The sequence below is a fragment of the Eucyclogobius newberryi genome, unplaced genomic scaffold (assembly GCF_026437365.1).
Source record: "Eucyclogobius newberryi isolate DKJ021-1_F unplaced genomic scaffold, fEucNew1.0.hap1 SCAF_14, whole genome shotgun sequence".
NCBI classification, from domain to species: domain Eukaryota; kingdom Metazoa; phylum Chordata; class Actinopteri; order Gobiiformes; family Gobiidae; genus Eucyclogobius; species Eucyclogobius newberryi.
In genome coordinates this window covers 4,418,668-4,440,922 of record NW_027315768.1, presented here as the reverse complement: position 1 = coordinate 4,440,922, position 22,255 = coordinate 4,418,668, and the positions used below count along the sequence as shown (strand labels likewise).

The 22,255-nt window shown below is 48.7% G+C and overlaps 1 protein-coding gene across 9 annotated transcripts in view; it reads left to right on the top strand.

The window, feature by feature from the left end:
* map4k4 (mitogen-activated protein kinase kinase kinase kinase 4) overlaps nucleotides 1–22,255 on the top strand; it is a 158,439-nt gene that overhangs the window by 108,081 nt on the left and 28,103 nt on the right. For 4 of the 9 annotated variants that reach the window (XM_072444196.1, XM_072444197.1, XM_072444195.1 and 1 more), the window contains 6 exons: nucleotides 9,009–9,193; nucleotides 13,868–13,965; nucleotides 15,291–15,469; nucleotides 18,569–18,674; nucleotides 19,766–20,083; nucleotides 21,905–22,019. In XM_072444196.1, coding sequence (XP_072300297.1) covers nucleotides 9,009–9,193; nucleotides 13,868–13,965; nucleotides 15,291–15,469; nucleotides 18,569–18,674; nucleotides 19,766–20,083; nucleotides 21,905–22,019 — 1,001 coding nt within the window. Of the gene's footprint in view, nucleotides 1–9,008; nucleotides 9,194–13,867; nucleotides 13,966–15,290; nucleotides 15,470–18,568; nucleotides 18,675–19,765; nucleotides 20,084–21,904; nucleotides 22,020–22,255 lie in introns of those variants that run through there. The other 5 variants (XM_072444200.1, XM_072444199.1, XM_072444204.1 and 2 more) reach the window with 3 other exon arrangements.

Below are 22,255 nucleotides of genomic sequence, written 5' to 3'. Positions count from 1 at the left end.
TCAGCAGCAGCAGGACACTGTGAACAGATCCTTCTGGAACATTCTTCAGCAGCAGCAGGACACTGTGAACAGATCCTTCTGGAACATTCTTCAGCAGCAGCAGGACACTGTGAACAAATCCTTCTGGAACATTCTGCAGCAGCAGGACACTGTGAACAGATCCTTCTGGAACATTCTTCCGCAGCAGCAGGACACTGTGAACAGATCCTTCTGGAACATTCTTCTGCAGCAGCAGGACACTGTGAACAGATCCTTCTGGAACATTCAGCAGCAGCAGCAGGACACTGTGAACAGATCCTTCTGGAACATTCTTCTGCAGCAGCAGGACACTGTGAACAGATCCTTCTGGAACATTCTGCAGCAGCAGCAGGACACTGTGAACAGATCCTTCTGGAACATTCTGCAGCAGCAGCAGGACACTGTGAACAGATCCTTCTGGAACATTCAGCAGCAGCAGCAGGACACTGTGAACAGATCCTTCTGGAACATTCAGCAGCAGCAGCAGGACACTGTGAACAGATCCTTCTGGAACATTCTGCAGCAGCAGCAGGACACTGTGAACAGATCCTTCTGGAACATTCTGCAGCAGCAGCAGGACACTGTGAACAGATCCTTCTGGAACATTCTGCAGCAGCAGCAGGACACTGTGAACAGATCCTTCTGGAACATTCAGCAGCAGCAGCAGGACACTGTGAACAGATCCTTCTGGAACATTCTGCAGCAGCAGGACACTGTGAACAGATCCTTCTGGAACATTCTTCTGCAGCAGCAGGACACTGTGAACAGATCCTTCTGGAACATTCTGCAGCAGCAGCAGGACACTGTGAACAGATCCTTCTGGAACATTCAGCAGCAGCAGCAGGACACTGTGAACAGATCCTTCTGGAACATTCTTCAGCAGCAGCAGGACACTGTGAACAGATCCTTCTGGAACATTCTGCAGCAGCAGCAGGACACTGTGAACAGATCCTTCTGGAACATTCTGCAGCAGCAGGACACTGTGAACAGATCCTTCTGGAACATTCTGCAGCAGCAGCAGGACACTGTGAACAGATCCTTCTGGAACATTCTGCAGCAGCAGAACACTGTGAACAGATCCTTCTGGAACATTCTGCAGCAGCAGCAGGACACTGTGAACAAATCCTTCTGGAACATTCTTCTGCAGCAGCAGGACACTGTGAACAGATCCTTCTGGAACATTCTTCAGCAGCAGCAGGACACTGTGAACAGATCCTTCTGGAACATTCTTCAGCAGCAGCAGGACACTGTGAACAAATCCTTCTGGAACATTCTTCAGCAGCAGCAGGACACTGTGAACAGATCCTTCTGGAACATTATTCCGCAGCAGCAGGACACTGTGAACAGATCCTTCTGGAACATTCTTCAGCAGCAGCAGGACACTGTGAACAGATCCTTCTGGAACATTCTGCAGCAGCAGCAGGACACTGTGAACAGATCCTTCTGGAACATTCTGCAGCAGCAGCAGGACACTGTGAACAGATCCTTCTGGAACATTCTTCTGCAGCAGCAGGACACTGTGAACAGATCCTTCTGGAACATTCTGCAGCAGCAGCAGGACACTGTGAACAGATCCTTCTGGAACATTCAGCAGCAGCAGCAGGACACTGTGAACAGATCCTTCTGGAACATTCTTCAGCAGCAGCAGGACACTGTGAACAAATCCTTCTGGAACATTCTTCAGCAGCAGCAGGACACTGTGAACAGATCCTTCTGGAACATTCTTCTGCAGCAGCAGGACACTGTGAACAGATCCTTCTGGAACATTCTGCAGCAGCAGCAGGACACTGTGAACAGATCCTTCTGGAACATTCAGCAGCAGCAGCAGGACACTGTGAACAGATCCTTCTGGAACATTCTTCAGCAGCAGCAGGACACTGTGAACAAATCCTTCTGGAACATTCTTCAGCAGCAGCAGGACACTGTGAACAGATCCTTCTGGAACATTCTTCTGCAGCAGCAGGACACTGTGAACAGATCCTTCTGGAACATTCTTCTGCAGCAGGACACTGTGAACAGATCCTTCTGGAACATTCTGCAGCAGCAGGACACTGTGAACAGATCCTTCTGGAACATTCTGCAGCAGCAGGACACTGTGAACAGATCCTTCTGGAACATTCTTCAGCAGCAGCAGGACACTGTGAACAGATCCTTCTGGAACATTCTTCAGCAGCAGGACACTGTGAACAGATCCTTCTGGAACATTCTGCAGCAGCAGCAGGACACTGTGAACAAATCCTTCTGGAACATTCTGCAGCAGCAGGACACTGTGAACAGATCCTTCTGGAACATTCTTCCGCAGCAGCAGGACACTGTGAACAGATCCTTCTGGAACATTCTTCAGCAGCAGCAGGACACTGTGAACAGATCCTTCTGGAACATTCTGCAGCAGCAGCAGGACACTGTGAACAGATCCTTCTGGAACATTCAGCAGCAGCAGCAGGACACTGTGAACAGATCCTTCTGGAACATTCTTCAGCAGCAGCAGGACACTGTGAACAAATCCTTCTGGAACATTCTTCAGCAGCAGCAGGACACTGTGAACAGATCCTTCTGGAACATTCTTCTGCAGCAGCAGGACACTGTGAACAGATCCTTCTGGAACATTCTTCTGCAGCAGCAGGACACTGTGAACAGATCCTTCTGGAACATTCTTCTGCAGCAGCAGGACACTGTGAACAGATCCTTCTGGAACATTCTTCTGCAGCAGGACACTGTGAACAGATCCTTCTGGAACATTCTGCAGCAGCAGGACACTGTGAACAGATCCTTCTGGAACATTCTGCAGCAGCAGGACACTGTGAACAGATCCTTCTGGAACATTCTTCCGCAGCAGCAGGACACTGTGAACAGATCCTTCTGGAACATTCTTCCGCAGCAGCAGGACACTGTGAACAGATCCTTCTGGAACATTCTTCAGCAGCAGCAGGACACTGTGAACAGATCCTTCTGGAACATTCTTCCGCAGCAGCAGGACACTGTGAACAGATCCTTCTGGAACATTCTTCAGCAGCAGCAGGACACTGTGAACAGATCCTTCTGGAACATTCTTCAGCAGCAGCAGGACACTGTGAACAGATCATTCTGGAACATTCTTCAGCAGCAGCAGGACACTGTGAACAGATCCTTCTGGAACATTCTTCTGCAGCAGCAGGACACTGTGAACAGATCCTTCTGGAACATTCTGCAGCAGCAGCAGGACACTGTGAACAGATCCTTCTGGAACATTCAGCAGCAGCAGCAGGACACTGTGAACAGATCCTTCTGGAACATTCTTCAGCAGCAGCAGGACACTGTGAACAGATCCTTCTGGAACATTCTTCAGCAGCAGCAGGACACTGTGAACAGATCCTTCTGGAACATTCTTCAGCAGCAGCAGGACACTGTGAACAGATCCTTCTGGAACATTCTTCTGCAGCAGCAGGACACTGTGAACAGATCCTTCTGGAACATTCAGCAGCAGCAGCAGGACACTGTGAACAGATCCTTCTGGAACATTCTTCAGCAGCAGCAGGACACTGTGAACAGATCCTTCTGGAACATTCTGCAGCAGCAGGACACTGTGAACAAATCCTTCTGGAACATTCTGCAGCAGCAGGACACTGTGAACAGATCCTTCTGGAACATTCTTCCGCAGCAGCAGGACACTGTGAACAGATCCTTCTGGAACATTATTCTGCAGCAGCAGGACACTGTGAACAGATCCTTCTGGAACATTCTTCAGCAGCAGCAGGACACTGTGAACAGATCCTTCTGGAACATTCTTCTGCAGCAGCAGGACACTGTGAACAGATCCTTCTGGAACATTCTGCAGCAGCAGCAGGACACTGTGAACAGATCCTTCTGGAACATTCAGCAGCAGCAGCAGGACACTGTGAACAGATCCTTCTGGAACATTCTTCTGCAGCAGCAGGACACTGTGAACAGATCCTTCTGGAACATTCTGCAGCAGCAGCAGGACACTGTGAACAGATCCTTCTGGAACATTCTGCAGCAGCAGCAGGACACTGTGAACAGATCCTTCTGGAACATTCAGCAGCAGCAGCAGGACACTGTGAACAGATCCTTCTGGAACATTCTTCTGCAGCAGCAGGACACTGTGAACAGATCCTTCTGGAACATTCTGCAGCAGCAGCAGGACACTGTGAACAGATCCTTCTGGAACATTCAGCAGCAGCAGCAGGACACTGTGAACAGATCCTTCTGGAACATTCTTCAGCAGCAGCAGGACACTGTGAACAGATCCTTCTGGAACATTCTGCAGCAGCAGCAGGACACTGTGAACAGATCCTTCTGGAACATTCTGCAGCAGCAGGACACTGTGAACAGATCCTTCTGGAACATTCTGCAGCAGCAGCAGGACACTGTGAACAGATCCTTCTGGAACATTCTGCAGCAGCAGGACACTGTGAACAGATCCTTCTGGAACATTCTGCAGCAGCAGCAGGACACTGTGAACAAATCCTTCTGGAACATTTTTCTGCAGCAGCAGGACACTGTGAACAGATCCTTCTGGAACATTCTTCAGCAGCAGCAGGACACTGTGAACAGATCCTTCTGGAACATTCTTCAGCAGCAGCAGGACACTGTGAACAAATCCTTCTGGAACATTCTTCAGCAGCAGCAGGACACTGTGAACAGATCCTTCTGGAACATTCTGCAGCAGCAGCAGGACACTGTGAACAGATCCTTCTGGAACATTCTGCAGCAGCAGCAGGACACTGTGAACAGATCCTTCTGGAACATTCAGCAGCAGCAGCAGGACACTGTGAACAGATCCTTCTGGAACATTCTTCAGCAGCAGCAGGACACTGTGAACAAATCCTTCTGGAACATTCTTCAGCAGCAGCAGGACACTGTGAACAGATCCTTCTGGAACATTCTTCTGCAGCAGCAGGACACTGTGAACAGATCCTTCTGGAACATTCTTCTGCAGCAGGACACTGTGAACAGATCCTTCTGGAACATTCTTCTGCAGCAGGACACTGTGAACAGATCCTTCTGGAACATTCTGCAGCAGCAGGACACTGTGAACAGATCCTTCTGGAACATTCTGCAGCAGCAGGACACTGTGAACAGATCCTTCTGGAACATTCTTCAGCAGCAGGACACTGTGAACAGATCCTTCTGGAACATTCTGCAGCAGCAGCAGGACACTGTGAACAGATCCTTCTGGAACATTCTTCCGCAGCAGCAGGACACTGTGAACAGATCCTTCTGGAACATTCTTCAGCAGCAGCAGGACACTGTGAACAGATCCTTCTGGAACATTCTGCAGCAGCAGGACACTGTGAACAGATCCTTCTGGAACATTCTGCAGCAGCAGCAGGACACTGTGAACAGATCCTTCTGGAACATTCAGCAGCAGCAGCAGGACACTGTGAACAGATCCTTCTGGAACATTCTTCTGCAGCAGCAGGACACTGTGAACAGATCCTTCTGGAACATTCTTCTGCAGCAGCAGGACACTGTGAACAGATCCTTCTGGAACATTCAGCAGCAGCAGCAGGACACTGTGAACAGATCCTTCTGGAACATTCTGCAGCAGCAGCAGGACACTGTGAACAGATCCTTCTGGAACATTCTTCCGCAGCAGCAGGACACTGTGAACAGATCCTTCTGGAACATTCTTCCGCAGCAGCAGGACACTGTGAACAGATCCTTCTGGAACATTCTGCAGCAGCAGCAGGACACTGTGAACAGATCCTTCTGGAACATTCTGCAGCAGCAGCAGGACACTGTGAACAGATCCTTCTGGAACATTCTGCAGCAGCAGCAGGACACTGTGAACAGATCCTTCTGGAACATTCTTCAGCAGCAGCAGGACACTGTGAACAGATCCTTCTGGAACATTCTGCAGCAGCAGCAGGACACTGTGAACAGATCCTTCTGGAACATTCTTCAGCAGCAGCAGGACACTGTGAACAGATCCTTCTGGAACATTCTTCTGCAGCAGCAGGACACTGTGAACAGATCCTTCAGGAACATTCTTCAGCAGCAGCAGGACACTGTGAACAGATCCTTCTGGAACATTCTGCAGCAGCAGCAGGACACTGTGAACAGATCCTTCTGGAACATTCTTCAGCAGCAGCAGGACACTGTGAACAGATCCTTCTGGAACATTCTTCTGCAGCAGCAGGACACTGTGAACAGATCCTTCTGGAACATTCTGCAGCAGCAGCAGGACACTGTGAACAGATCCTTCTGGAACATTCTGCAGCAGCAGCAGGACACTGTGAACAGATCCTTCTGGAACATTCTGCAGCAGCAGCAGGACACTGTGAACAGATCCTTCTGGAACATTCTTCAGCAGCAGCAGGACACTGTGAACAGATCCTTCTGGAACATTCTGCAGCAGCAGCAGGACACTGTGAACAGATCCTTCTGGAACATTCTTCAGCAGCAGCAGGACACTGTGAACAGATCCTTCTGGAACATTCTGCAGCAGCAGCAGGACACTGTGAACAGATCCTTCTGGAACATTCTGCAGCAGCAGGAAAAAGCCTTTACAAAGAAATGATTGACACAAAAATAGTGATAATCACATTAACAGATAATCACATGGACTCTGGTGGTGTACATATCATATCTATTATCTCATATATTCAAAGCCATGGACCCGTTGCAGTTCGTATACCTGGCCCTGGCATCTGTTTATAAGAGTTCTTCTATTAAGAGTGTTTTTTAAACTTCCTATAAGTTACTGTCCTTTCCCCCTGTATCTACTGCGTTGTAACATTAAAGGCTCTTATCTTATCTTTTGTTGTTTGTGTTGCACTGAATCACCTGTGAATTATGTTTATCGACAAATGCAATGAACCCTATTCTGATTCTTTGATTCTATTCAGGGCCTTTTGTAATCCAAGTATTTCCATTTTAATATAGTAACTTCTAATTCTGATTCAAGTCCAGTTACCATCAATAACAACACTCTTGAGTCTTGAGTGACAGCTGTAGGGGGAGGTGGTGTCAGTGTGACAGGGGGGAGGGCTTATCTCAATGAGATGCAAATGAGCCCCCCTGTGACTCTGGGCTCACTCAGGTGAGAAACTTTGGAAGCCGTTTTCTCAGTGAATGGGTTTGAGAGTTGTATACATTCAAATGACCACAGCTTACTCAAATATTATCAGATCTACATGAGTGAGACATCATTGGAAAGCTTTGAATTCACACTTTCAGAATCTGTGAATAACTCAAAATGTCTCCGGGTAGACATGTAACTGGATTATCCACGTTCAGTCACATTTGTACCAAATTTAAATTTACTGAATATATTTTACAGACTTTGGACAAAATGGGACAATCACTCTGTGGAGTGTCATTTTGATTTATTTGTGTCTTTTCCTGCATTCATTTTCTTTTTGTTTTGTAAAATAAAATAGATTAAAAAAAAATAATAATACAAAATAAATCCTCCTCCTCTGCACTTCTCCTCTTCCTCTGCTCCTCTCCACCTCTGCTCCTCTCCTCCTCCTCCTCCTCCTCTGCTCCTCTCCTCCTCCTCCTCTGCTCCTCCTCTGCTCCTCCTCTGCACCTCTGCTCCTCTCCTCCTCCTCTGCTCCTCCTCCTCTCCACCTCTGCTCCTCTCCTCCTCCTCTGCTCCTCCTCCTCTCCACCTCTGCTCCTCTCCTCCTCCTCCTCTGCTCCTCTCCTCCTCCTCCTCTGCTCCTCCTCTGCTCCTCCTCTGCACCTCTGCTCCTCTCCTCCTCCTCTGCTCCTCCTCCTCTCCACCTCTGCTCCTCTCCTCCTCCTCCTCTGCTCCTCTCCTCCGCCTCCTCTGCACCTCTGCTCCTCTCCTCCTCCTCTGCTCCTCCTCTGCTCCTCCTCTGCTCCACCTCTGCTCCTCTCCTCTGCTTCTCCTCTGCACCTCTGCTCCTCTCCTCCTCCTCTGCTCCTCCTCTGCTCCTCCTCTGCTCCTCCTCTGCTCCTCCTCTGCACCTCTGCTCCTCTCCTCCACCTCTGCTCCTCTCCTCCTCCTCTGCTCCTCCTCTGCTCCTCCTCTGCTCCACCTCTGCACCTCTGCTCCTCTCCTCCTCCTCTGCTCCTCCTCTGCTCCTCCTCTGCTCCTCCTCTGCTCCTCCTCTGCACCTCTGCTCCTCTCCTCCACCTCTGCTCCTCTCCTCCTCCTCTGCTCCTCCTCCTCTCCACCTCTGCTCCTCTCCTCCTCCTCCTCTGCTCCTCTCCTCCTCCTCCTCTGCTCCTCCTCTGCTCCTCCTCTGCACCTCTGCTCCTCTCCTCCTCCTCTGCTCCTCCTCCTCTCCACCTCTGCTCCTCTCCTCCTCCTCCTCTGCTCCTCTCCTCCGCCTCCTCTGCACCTCTGCTCCTCTCCTCCTCCTCTGCTCCTCCTCTGCTCCTCCTCTGCTCCACCTCTGCTCCTCTCCTCTGCTTCTCCTCTGCACCTCTGCTCCTCTCCTCCTCCTCTGCTCCTCCTCTGCTCCTCCTCTGCTCCTCCTCTGCTCCTCCTCTGCACCTCTGCTCCTCTCCTCCACCTCTGCTCCTCTCCTCCTCCTCTGCTCCTCCTCTGCTCCTCCTCTGCTCCACCTCTGCACCTCTGCTCCTCTCCTCCTCCTCTGCTCCTCCTCTGCTCCTCCTCTGCTCCTCCTCTGCTCCTCCTCTGCACCTCTGCTCCTCTCCTCCACCTCTGCTCCTCTCCTCCTCCTCTGCTCCTCCTCTGCTCCTCCTCTGCTCCACCTCTGCACCTCTGCTCCTCTCCTCCTCCTCTGCTCCTCCTCTGCGCCTCTCCTCTCTCCTGTTTTCCTCTCGGTTACACAAATAGCAGGTTAGACACAGTAAGACAGAGGTCGTTTCACAGAGAAGACACACTTAAGTGGGCGTGTCCCCCACATGGGCGTGTCCCCCCACATGGGCGTGTCCCCCCACATGGGGGGACGGCTTAACCTGTCATTAGTCATTTCAAACTGTCATTCGTCATTTCAGATTGTTTGAGTGATTCTTGTAACTGACCGGTGCCTGTCCTGTTGTTCCTGCAGCGCAGCAGAGCCTCGGCTGCTGTGGGAGCGAGTGGAGAAGCCGACAGCCAAACCGACCAATCACGTCTCGCCCAGCTCCAGACTGACCAATAATACAGGCAGTGGAGGGTCAAGCTCCTCCTCCTCCAGCTCCAGTTCTCACCCAGGCTCCCAGTGTGGGTCAGGGGAGAGAATCAGGGCCTGCTGTGAGTGCCCCGGCTCACCCTGAGCAACACAACACATGTACTGCATCGTCACCATGTCACAGTGTAGGTCACAGTGTAAGTCACGGTGTAGGTCACAGTGTAAGTCACGGTGTAAGTCACGGTGTAAGTCACGGTGTAGGTCACAGTGTAGGTCACAGTGTAAGTCACAGTGTAAGTCACGGTGTAGGTCACAGTGTAGGTCACGGTGTAGGTCACAGTGTAAGTCACGGTGTAAGTCACGGTGTAGGTCACGGTGTAGGTCACGGTGTAGGTCACGGTGTAAGTCACGGTGTAGGTCACGGTGTAGGTCACAGTGTAAGTCACAGTGTAAGTCACAGTGTAAGTCACGGTGTAGGTCACGGTGTAGGTCACGGTGTAGGTCACGGTGTAGGTCACGGTGTAGGTCACGGTGTAGGTCACGGTGTAAGTCACGGTGTAAGTCACGGTGTAGATCACGGTGTAGGTCACGGTGTAAGTCACGGTGTAAGTCACTGTGTAGGTCACGGTGTAAGTCACGGTGTAGGTCACAGTGTAGGTCACAGTGTAGGTCACGGTGTAGGTCACAGTGTAAGTCACGGTGTAGGTCACGGTGTAGGTCACGGTGTAGGTCACAGTGTAAGTCACGGTGTAGGTCACGGTGTAAGTCACGGTGTAGGTCACGGTGTAGGTCACGGTGTAGGTCACAGTGTAAGTCACTGTGTAGGTCACAGTGTAGGTCACGGTGTAGGTCACGGTGTAAGTCACGGTGTAGGTCACAGTGTAGGTCACGGTGTAAGTCACGGTGTAGGTCACAGTGTAAGTCACAGTGTAGGTCACAGTGTAGGTCACAGTGTAAGTCACAGTGTAGGTCACAGTGTAGGTCACGGTGTAAGTCACGGTGTAGGTCACGGTGTAAGTCACGGTGTAGGTCACGGTGTAAGTCACGGTGTAGGTCACAGTGTAGGTCACGGTGTAGGTCACAGTGTAAGTCACGGTGTAGGTCACAGTGTAGGTCACAGTTTAGGTCACGGTGTAAGTCACAGTGTAAGTCACGGTGTAGGTCACGGTGTAAGTCACAGTGTAGGTCACGGTGTAAGTCACATGTAGGTCACGGTGTAGGTCACAGTGTCACAGTTTAAGTCACAGTGTAGGTCACAGTGTAGTTCACAGTGTAGGTCACAGTGTAGACCGTAGGTCACAGTGTAGGTCACAGTGTAGGTCACAGTGTAGGTCACAGTGTCACAGTGTAAGTCACAGTGTAGGTCACAGTGTAGTTCACAGTGTAGGTCACAGTGTAGACCGTAGGTCACAGTGTAGTTCACAGTGTAGTTCACAGTGTAGGTCACAGTGTAGACCGTAGGTCACAGTGTAGGTCACAGTGTAGGTCACAGTGTAGACCGTAGGTCACAGTGTAGTTCACAGTGTAGTTCACAGTGTCACAGTGTAAGTCACAGTGTAGGTCACAGTGTAGTTCACAGTGTAGGTCACAGTGTAGACCGTAGGTCACAGTGTAGTTCACAGTGTAGTTCACAGTGTAGGTCACAGTGTAGGCAGTGAGAGACAGTAAACTCAATTAGCCTGAAATATAAACTGAAAGATAAATTAAATAGAATAGTCGTGGTTTCAATCAAGCTGCAAGATGGCATTGCATTCAAGTCGATGGCCGCGCCTTAGCAGCGAGGTACATGCACTTACCACGTGACCGCTCTGACCAATCACAGTGAGAATCGCTCGAGCTGTGCAGAGCGAACCAAAGCTAAAGACTAAACGCTCTTTTGAAGAGAACCGTAAAAACCTTCATGACTTGACAATAGGCAAAAATCGGCACAACATCCGACCTTGTTGAAAGCTTCGGGCCTGTGGTCAGCGCGGGCCTGTGGTCAGCGCGGGCCTGTGGTCAGCGCGGGCCTGTGGTCAGCGCGGGCCTGTGGTCAGCTCCGGCCTGTGGTCAGCGCGGGCCTGTGGTCAGCGCGGGCCTGTGGTCAGCGCGGGCCTGTGGTCAGCTCCGGCCTGTGGTCAGCGCGGGCCTGTGGTCAGCTCGGGCCTGTGGTCAGCTCGGGCCTGTGGCCAGCTCGTGCCTGTGGTCAGCTCGGGCCTGTGGTCAGCTCGGGCCTGTGGTCAGCGCGGGCCTGTGGTCAGCTCGTGCCTGTGGTCAGCGCGGGCCTGTGGTCAGCTCCGGCCTGTGGTCAGCGCGGGCCTGTGGTCAGCGCGGGCCTGTGGTCAGCTCCGGCCTGTGGTCAGCTCCGGCCTGTGGTCAGCTCGGGCCTGTGGTCAGCTCGGGCCTGTGGTCAGCGCGGGCCTGTGGTCAGCTCCGGCCTGTTGTCAGCTCGGGCCTGTGGTCAGCTCCGGCCTGTGGTCAGCTCGTGCCTGTGGTCAGCTCGGGCCTGTGGTCAGCTCGGGCCTGTGGTCAGCTCGGGCCTGTGGTCAGCGCGGGCCTGTGGTCAGCTCGTGCCTGTGGTCAGCGCGGGCTGAGACCAAGTCCAGACTAAATCTTACAAAGCTAACTTTTAGGCACTTTGAAGATTTAAAATTTAAAAGAATCCCTTCACAAATCCGACCTTTCTGAAAGCCCCTCCCAGGCCCTGTCAGCCCCTGTCAGGCCCTGTCAGGCCCTGTCAGCCGTACTGTAGTTTGGCCACTAATCAAACTCCAGGTCATATTATAGATCCATGAGCCTGAACAATATATTGACTTAGAACTATGTGTTGCCGATAGATACACAGATCAATCAACAGAACGAGCACATTAATGTTTTGTATATATATAATTAAGAAGAAATGAATGTGTTTTCTATAGATTGTAAAATCATTTCTTAGGGTCAAAATGAGACCCGTGTGCACTGTTTGCATCTAATTATAAAGTACTTTTATCGTCCACAAACCAGGAAGTAGCACTGTTGGCACCAGTAGACGGCTCTGGTCACCACAGTGAATGATGAGGACGCATCACTTATAACTTCAGTACGTACCTCTCACCTACATATACATACACAAGGAGGAATTCATTTGGGTCCATATTCTAATAATGTTTGCCCCAGTCCTCCAGCTCTGGTGGTCCTGACTTAGCACAGAGACCTAACCCTCCTGACCTCAGAGACCTAACCCTCCTGACCTCAGAGACCTAACCCTCCTGACCTCAGAGACCTAACCCTCCTGACCTCAGAGACCTAACCCTCCTGACCTCAGAGACCTAACCCTCCTGACCTCAGAGACCTAACCCTCCTGACCTCAGAGATCTAACCCTCCTGACCTCAGAGACCTAACCCTCCTGACCTCAGAGACCTAACCCTCCTGACCTCAGAGACCTAACCCTCCTGACCTCAGAGATCTAACCCTCCTGACCTCAGAGATCTAACCCTCCTGACCTCAGAGACCTAACCCTCCTGACCTCAGAGACCTAACCCTCCTGACCTGAGAGATCTAACCCTCCTGACCTCAGAGACCTAACCCTCCTGACCTCAGAGACCTAACCCTCCTGACCTCAGAGATCTAACCCTCCTGACCTCAGAGACCTAACCCTCCTGACCTCAGAGATCTAACCCTCCTGACCTCAGAGACCTAACCCTCCTGACCTCAGAGACCTAACCCTCCTGACCTCAGAGATCTAACCCTCCTGACCTCAGAGACCTAACCCTCCTGACCTCAGAGATCTAACCCTCCTGACCTCAGAGATCTAACCCTCCTGACCTCAGAGACCTAACCCTCCTGACCTCAGAGACCTAACCCTCCTGACCTGAGAGATCTAACCCTCCTGACCTCAGAGACCTAACCCTCCTGACCTCAGAGACCTAACCCTCCTGACCTCAGAGACCTAACCCTCCTGACCTCAGAGATCTAACCCTCCTGACCTCAGAGATCTAACCCTCCTGACCTCAGAGATCTAACCCTCCTGACCTCAGAGACCTAACCCTCCTGACCTCAGAGATCTAACCCTCCTGACCTCAGAGATCTAACCCTCCTGACCTCAGAGACCTAACCCTCCTGACCTCAGAGACCTAACCCTCCTGACCTCAGAGATCTAACCCTCCTGACCTCAGAGACCTAACCCTCCTGACCTCAGAGACCTAACCCTCCTGACCTCAGAGACCTAACCCTCCTGACCTCAGAGATCTAACCCTCCTGACCTCAGAGATCTAACCCTCCTGACCTCAGAGATCTAACCCTCCTGACCTCAGAGACCTAACCCTCCTGACCTCAGAGACCTAACCCTCCTGACCTCAGAGACCTAACCCTCCTGACCTGAGAGATCTAACCCTCCTGACCTCAGAGACCTAACCCTCCTGACCTCAGAGACCTAACCCTCCTGACCTCAGAGACCTAACCCTCCTGACCTCCTGACCTAGCACAGATGACATCACATGAACCCAACCTTGAAATGCTGTTGCTTTAAGTCTAAAAACAGGAAAAACTGAAAACATAATTCCTCACTTTTCCCTCCATTAGTAACGTCCTAATTATTCACTGTTATGAGTTTGTAAAAAAATGACCCCAACCATAAACTTTCAGAATAAGATTTGAATGAATGAGTTTTTCATAACTTGGAAATGCAACTTTTTTGTGTCCCAGTGAAGCTAACAACAACTAGCATGCTAACAGCGCACTTCTTGGTTTTTGGAGAATAAAACGTCCAGATGCAGAAAAAAAATCAGGTACAGCTTTTTTCCTGTCACTGACCTCTGCCCCTTGACCTCTTCAGCCTCGTCCAAATCCGACGGCTCTCCCCTCCAGAGAGCCGAGCATGCTGGGAAAAAAGCAGAGGAGAAGAGGGACGCGCTCTGGCCGAGCAAACCGGCGGTGAGAGCCAGATAGACTCGAGCTAGCGTGTAGCTGCTAGCTGTAGTCTGTCCAATAGAAGAGTAGCATCTGAGAGTGTGTGGTGCTTTGGCTGCGGGCGGGGCCCTTCACTAACTGCGGGCGGGGCCCTTCACTAACTGCGGGCGGGGCCCTTCACTAACTGCGGGCGGGGCCCTTCACTAACTGCCTGTGCCTGTTCTGCTCCACTCAAGTCAAGGGACAAATGATCTTCCATTTTTACAGAGGATTCATAACATGGATTTCTTTCTGCACTAACAGACTCGTCCTCACTCCAGGCGGTTTGAAAATGTGGACAAAGGACTCAAAAGTGAAGCCATCGCCAGTGCATTAACCAATAATGTCAACACTAACTCATTTCAAGATCAATATATCATAAATAACCAATCTCATTGTCTCAACAGTCCCTATTATATTATTATAGGGCTGTAATTATTAATCAACTAATTGTGACCAGTCGACTATATAAATGATTCTCTTTTTATAATGGTAATACAGAGATGGAAGGGACAGGGGACGCTGGGACATTTGTCTGAGGACAGGGGACGCTGGGACATTTGTCTCAGGACAGGGGACGCTGGGACATTTGTCTAAGGACAGGGGAGGCTGGGACATTTGTCTAAGGACAGGGGAGGCTGGGACATTTGTCTAAGGACAGGGGAGGCTGGGACATTTGTCTAAGGACAGGGGAGGCTGGGACATTTGTCTAAGGACAGGGGAGGCTGGGACATTTGTCTAAGGACAGGGGATGCTGGGACATTTGTCTAAGGACAGGGGAGGCTGGGACATTTGTCTAAGGACAGGGGAGGCTGGGACATTTGTCTAAGGACAGGGGAGGCTGGGACATTTGTCTAAGGACAGGGGAGGCTGGGACATTTGTCTAAGGACAGGGGATTATTACAATGCCAAAAACAATAAACAATTTGTGATTTTCATCAATAATACCATTAATACGCAGCTTGATTTGGTTGATGATGCAATAGAAATAATCATGTGACATTTACTCAAATAACGGCAGTGATTTACTTTCACTTATTGTATTTCAAATGATATTTTCTCATATATTGCTCAGCTTCACAATCAAAATGCACTTTACAAACACTTCTCTTTTTGGCTGAACTTTTGTCCGTCCTTTGTCCATGTCCCACTCAGACTGGACCTCTTGCTTCTCATTGGCTGCTTCTCTGACCTCTTCCTCCTGCAGCTCCTCGTCTCCAGCTTCTCTCGGGGCTTCACTGCTTCACTGAACCAAACCAAGAGTTTTCAGGCTTCACTCGTTCAATCATCTGTCGTTCTTTCTCTTCCAGGACCTGACGGCTCTGGCCAAAGAGCTTCGCGCTGCAGACGACGTGCGTCCTCCGAACAAAGTGACAGAGTACTCCTCCTCCAGCGAGGACTCGGACACCAGTGAGGACGAGGAGGACGAGGAGGTGGACCAGGAGGCGGGGGAGGAGTCCACGTCTGGACCAGAGGACAACAAAGCAAAGCAAGTCGTCTGCGATACATGAGTTTACACCAGCAGTAGCTCCCGAAGGGACGAGCTAAGCAGTGTTTGGAGGAATACTTCACTGAATACTTCACTGAATACTTCACTGAGTACTTCACTGAATACTTCACTGAATACTGAATACTGAGTACTGAGTACTGAATACTGAGTACTGAGTACTGAGTACTGAATACTTCACAGAATACTGAATACTTCACACTGAGTACTGAATACTGCATACTGAATACTTCACTGAATACTCAATACTCAATACTCAATACTCAATACTCAATACTCAATACTCAATACTCAATACTGAATACCTTCATTCAAATGTAGTTTGCAACATATTCTGTCCAATCAGAGAACTGTATTCTCAATACTTTCATACTTAACAGCTTTATATTATAGTGTCAAAAACGTGTATTTATCATTAATTAATTAATTAGAAAATAATAATATAATAATCACACACCCACAAAAAACGTTTCCTTTTATTCCTCTAATATCGTGAAGTTTGAAACTTAAATTGCAGGATCAAATTCCACCAAGAATTCCTTTGATTTGATCAGTGATGTATTCTTAAAGTGTACCAGAATACACTCAAAATGTGTATTCTGAATACATACCAATAGTACATGTATTCACCAGTAGTTACTCCCCAACAAGTATATATAACAAGTATATAATACTGTGTTAAGTATATAACACTGTGTTAAGTATATAACACTGTGTTAAGTATATAACACTGTGTTAAGTATATAACACTGTGTTAAGTATACAACACTGTGTTAAGTATATAACACTGTGTTAAGTATATAACACTGTGTTAAGTATATAACACTGTGTTAAGTATATAACACTGTTAAGTATATAACACTGTGTTAAGTATACAACACTGTGTTAAGTATATAACACTGTGTTAAGTATACAACACTGTGTTAAGTATATAACACTGTGTTAAGTATATAACACTGTTAAGTATATAACACTGTGTTAAGTATACAACACTGTGTTAAGTATACAACACTGTGTTAAGTATATAACACTGTGTTAAGTATATAACACTGTGTTAAGTATACAACACTGTTAAGTATATAACACTGTTAAGTATATAACACTGTGTTAAGTATATAACACTGTGTTAAGTATACAACACTGTGTTAAGTATACAACACTGTTAAGTATACAACACTGTTAAGTATATAACACTGTGTTAAGTATATAACACTGTGTTAAGTATACAACACTGTGTTAAGTATACAACACTGTGTTAAGTATACAACACTGTGTTAAGTATACAACACTGTTAAGTATATAACACTGTGTTAAGTATATAACACTGTGTTAAGTATACATCACTGTGTTAAGTATATAACACTGTTAAGTATGTAACACTGTGTTAAGTATATAACACTGTGTTAAGTATATAACACTGTGTTAAGTATACACACTGTTAAGTATACAACACTGTTAAGTATATAACACTGTGTTAAGTATGTAACACTGTGTTAAGTATATAACACTGTGTTAAGTATGTAACACTGTGTTAAGTATATAACACTGCGTTAAGTATATAACACTGTGTTAAGTATATAACACTGCGTTAAGTATATAACACTGTGTTAAGTATATAACACTGCGTTAAGTATATAACACTGTGTTGAGTATATAACACTGTGTTAAGTATATAACACTGTGTTGAGTATATAACACTGTGTTGAGTATATAACACTGTGTTGAGTATATAACACTGTGTTAAGTATATAACACTGCGTTAAGTATATAACACTGTGTTAAGTATATAACACTGCGTTAAGTATATAACACTGTGTTGAGTATATAACACTGTGTTTGGGGTCTTTTCTGGTTCAGAAGTGCGCTCAGGTCTAAATTAGATGTGATGGATTCAAATTAAAAAAATGTTTCCTGGCACACCTGGCACACCTGACACACCTGGCACACCTGGCACACCTGACACACCTGACACACCTGGCACACCTGGCACACCTGACACACCTGGCACACCTGGCCCACCTGGCACACCTGGCACACCTGGCACACCTGACACACCTGGCACACCTGGCACACCTGACACACCTGGCACACCTGGCACACCTGGCACACCTGACACACCTGGCACACCTGACACACCTGACACACCTGGCACACCTGACACACCTGGCACACCTGACACACCTGGCACACCTGACACACCTGGCACACCTGGCACACCTGACACACCTGGCACACCTGACACACCTGACACACCTGGCACACCTGGCATACCTGACACACCTGACACACCTGGCACACCTGGCACACCTGGCACACCTGGCACACCTGGCACACCTGGCACACCTGACACACCTGGTACACCTGGCACACCTGACACACCTGGCACACCTTGTACACCTGGCACACCTTGTACACCTGGCACACCTGACACACCTGGTACACCTGGCACACCTGACACACCTGGCACACCTGGCACACCTGGTACACCTGGTACACCTGGCACACCTGACACACCTGGCACACCTTGTACACCTGGCACACCTTGTACACCTGGTACACCTGGCACACCTGGCACACCTGACACACCTGGTACACCTGGCACACCTGACACACCTGGCACACCTGGCACACCTGGCACACCTGGTACACCTGGCACACCTGGCACACCTGACACACCTGACACACCTGACACACCTGGCACACCTGGCACACCTGACACACCTGGCACACCTGGCACACCTGGTACACCTGGCACACCTGGCACACCTGGTACACCTGGCACACCTGGCACACCTGACACACCTGACACACCTGGCACACCTGGCACACCTGGTACACCTTGTACACCTGGTACACCTGGTACACCTGGCACACCTGACACACCTGGCACACCTGGCACACCTGGCACACCTGGTACACCTGGCACACCTGGCACACCTGGCACACCTGACACACCTGGCACACCTGGCACACCTGACACACCTGACACACCTGACACACCTGACAATGCCTGAAGGCAATTTAATGTGATACTGGACAATTTCCTCAGACGAAATCTTCACTGTGACTTGTGCATGACAGGCTGAGTAATGGAGAGGCCTCGGGGAAAACCATGGTGGTCCGTGACGAGGGAGAGAGTGATGCTGGGTCCACTCCCTGTAAAGACAGCACCCTGATCGTCCGGCAGGTACAACCGGACCCAACCGGACCCAACCGGACTCAACTGGACCCAACCGGACTCAACTGGACTCAACCGGACTCAACTGGACTCAACCGGACCCAACCGGACCCAACCGGACTCAACCGGACTCAACCGGACTGACCCACTGGGATAGACTGGACCATCTGTGCCACACATCATCCTTTTGAGTTCTCCACATGTTCTCCTCCTTCATGTTCTCCTCCTTCATGTTCTCCTTCATGTTCTCCTCCTTCATGTTCTCCTTCATGTTCTCCTCCTTCATGTTCTCCTTCATGTTCTCCTCCTTCATGTTCTCCTTCATGTTCTCCTCCTTCATGTTCTCCTTCATGTTCTCCTCCTTCATGTTCTCCTTCATGTTCTCCTCCTTCATGTTCTCCTCCTTCATGTTCTCCTTCATGTTCTCCTCCTTCATGTTCTCCTCCTTCATGTTCTGTTCATCTCTCACTCTTTTGTTCTACTTTCATAAGGAGCAGCTTCATGTTTCAGGCTCAGAGCTGGATAAATAGGAGTTTAACAAATAAAATGGGGTTTACTTTTACATTGCAGGGTGGAAGGTTGAACTTTTGTCTTGAAGCATGATGGTTTTAGGTTTAATTCCCAGGACCTGTGGGGCCCCCTGTGGGGCCCTGTGGGACCTTCTCTATGGAGTTTGCTCATTGGGAGTTTCTCCCATTGTTCTTAAGCTAAAACATGCTGTAAACACACAATGAGAAAACATACATGCAGTAGTCTTACGACTTTTACCATGTCTTTATATTATAATCATAATTGTATACAATACTATCATTTTCAACACAGTAGCAGTTCTTTAACTTACTTAATTGACAATGTTCTAGAGCGTTTACAGCAGGCGTTATGGGCACAAACACTAACCACTCATCTTCTTCCAGGGTTTCAAGTGTTCAAATGTAATGCTTTGCTCTAACTTCCTGTCTCTCTGGATTAACCCTTCCTGTGCCTGTGGACTGTAGTATAGCCACGTTAGCTGCCCAGCTTTAGCTAACATCTTCCCGTCCCCGGAGCTCCTCAGGCACTCGCGTAGACCCATCGCCCTGTTCCCGTCTCTCTACTTCCAGAGCGCAGCCAGAGGCCGTGGGCGCGGCGCTCCGGCTCAGCAGCAGGGCCCTCCATCAGGGTCCAACTACGTCACACCCAGCTCCCCGTCCCCACACCACCCACACCGCCATCATCACCACCCCCATGCCTCCCATCCCGCCCCAGACAGGAGTCGTCTGCACCTGCTGCCGGACCTCCTCCAGCAGAGCCAGCAGTCGCCCTCTCCCTTGGGCTACATGTCCCCAAACACGTCCCCCCACACGTCCCCACACACGTCCCCGCACTCGTCTCCCCACAGCCTCCTGAACCCACTGGAAAAGAGTTCCATGCTGCAGGAGGTATGTCCCAGGCCCACACTAGTGCACAACATCGTGTGATGAGTAGGTAGAATGTGGCCAGAATCACTACGCCCTCTGCTGGCCTTGTTCACTCTCCCAAATGAAGATACATTTTTTTTAGTCTAATGTTATTTGAATTAAGTATTTATTTATTTTTTACCACCAGGGTGAAAATGTACAGTATTTTACATGCAGCTTTAATCTTTAGAGCTAATTCGTTGATTGATCGATTAATCATGATTATTATATGAAATAATGTCCTGTTTTCTAGACTATTCCCCTTAGTCTCGTACCACCTAATCCTTCCTCTGGTTGTATTAGTTATCATAGAGCTGCCGACCTCCAGACAAATCACTTCCACACAGACTAAAAAGCCGTTTTCGGGCCCATTGAATCGGTGCAGTGTTGACTTGGAGATTTTACACAAAATCAATCGACTTTAGAACATATTTTAGCGGGACTTTTCCCTCGTTCTCCATTTAAACCAACGGAATTCCCGCTGGACCGGAAGTGCGGTTATAAAGTGGGCGGGGCTGAATAAGGTCAATGCAGACTCTAAAACACATCTGCAAATTATTTTTTTCATCTCAATAACTAAAATCTAAATTTCAAAAAGAACATTGCGTGATTTCCCTTCTTAATACACTCTATACATTTACTAGAATCCTTCAGTCTCCATTATTTGGTTAAATATTCTCAATCTGATTTTGGGGATGATGGTTGCCTCGTGTCTGTCGGACTGAGGTCAAATCTGTTGCATTTATCCGTCTATATTACAAATTCACCTGGGATTTTCTATATTTCTAGGTGGGAGCAGACATATAATGAGCTTGGACACTTATTTTGAGAAATTGTCTGATAAAATGAAGAAGAAAAACGGCTCAGAGAACCGGGTTTGCAGTGTGTGGAGCTCCATCGCAGCTCCTCCTCGTCCAGGAGTCCACAAGCCAGATGGATCCAGTGCTTATGGCAAGCTAGCTTACTTGTAGTTTGACTAGCCCGCCCGAGCCGTTGTTCTTCTTCATTTTCTTAAATATGTTCCTGAATCAAGTGTCCAAGCTCATTATATTTCTGCTCCTACGTAGAAATATCGAATCTCCCCAGATGAACTCATAAGATAGACGGATAAATCCAACAGACACGAGCGAGGCCATAAATATAATCAAAAAGGGTGCACGGTGGCAAAGGCGGTTAGCGCTCATGCCTCCTAAGAAGGAGATCATGGGTTCGATTCCCGGACCAGACCAACATCACATGATCTCTCTGGGTGGAGTCTGCATGTTCTCCCCGTGTTACCGTGGGTTCTCTCCGGGTTCTCCGGCTGTGTTAGGCAAAATTGGTGACTCTAAATTGGCCCTAGTGAATGAATGTGAGAATGTGTATGTCTCTGTGTTAACCCTGCGTCAAGTTGGCCACTGTCCAGGGTGTACCCCGCCTAAGGCCCGAAGTCACTGGGATAGGCTCCAGTCACCCGCGACCCCGAAAGAGAACAAGCGGTAGAAAATGGATGGATGGATAATCAAAATGCAAATTTCCTGAAAGCTATCACTAAACCAATGTAAATGTTTCTAGTTGTAGCTCCCATAGCAGATAGGAGCGCAGCGGCAAGTATAATCCCAGTATATTCAATCTACCTTTTGTTCATGACCCATACGTTTTACCCTGGCTCATTTGACAACCCCGTATTTTAAGTTGGACACCCATTTATTGATTGATTTGCATGATCATTTTGTCCATATCCTGTTTGTGTGTCACTCTCTTCTGAACATGAAGTGTGATCTGGTGTCTTGTGTATTAAAAGTGTCACATGTCCCTGCTCAGAGCCAGTCCAGTAACAACATGCAGAAACACAAGTCCTCGTCCTCCTTCACGCCCTTCATCGACCCGCGGCTGCTGCAGGTGTCGCCCTCTACAGGCTCCGCCCTCAATAATGTTGGTACGTCTCATTCACGCTTTGGCTGAATATGGACAGAGTCTTATAATCAGAGGTGGAAGAGAAGCCAACGGTTTAGCTGGAGTAAGATTACTACTTCAAAAACATAATATCACTCAAGTAATTAGGAAAAAGACAAGGCAAAAATACTGTAACTTTCTCCAAGTACTGACATAAACAAAACATGACATAATTACAAAGTCTATTAATGATATGGTAATTTGCAAGAGAAATTGTTC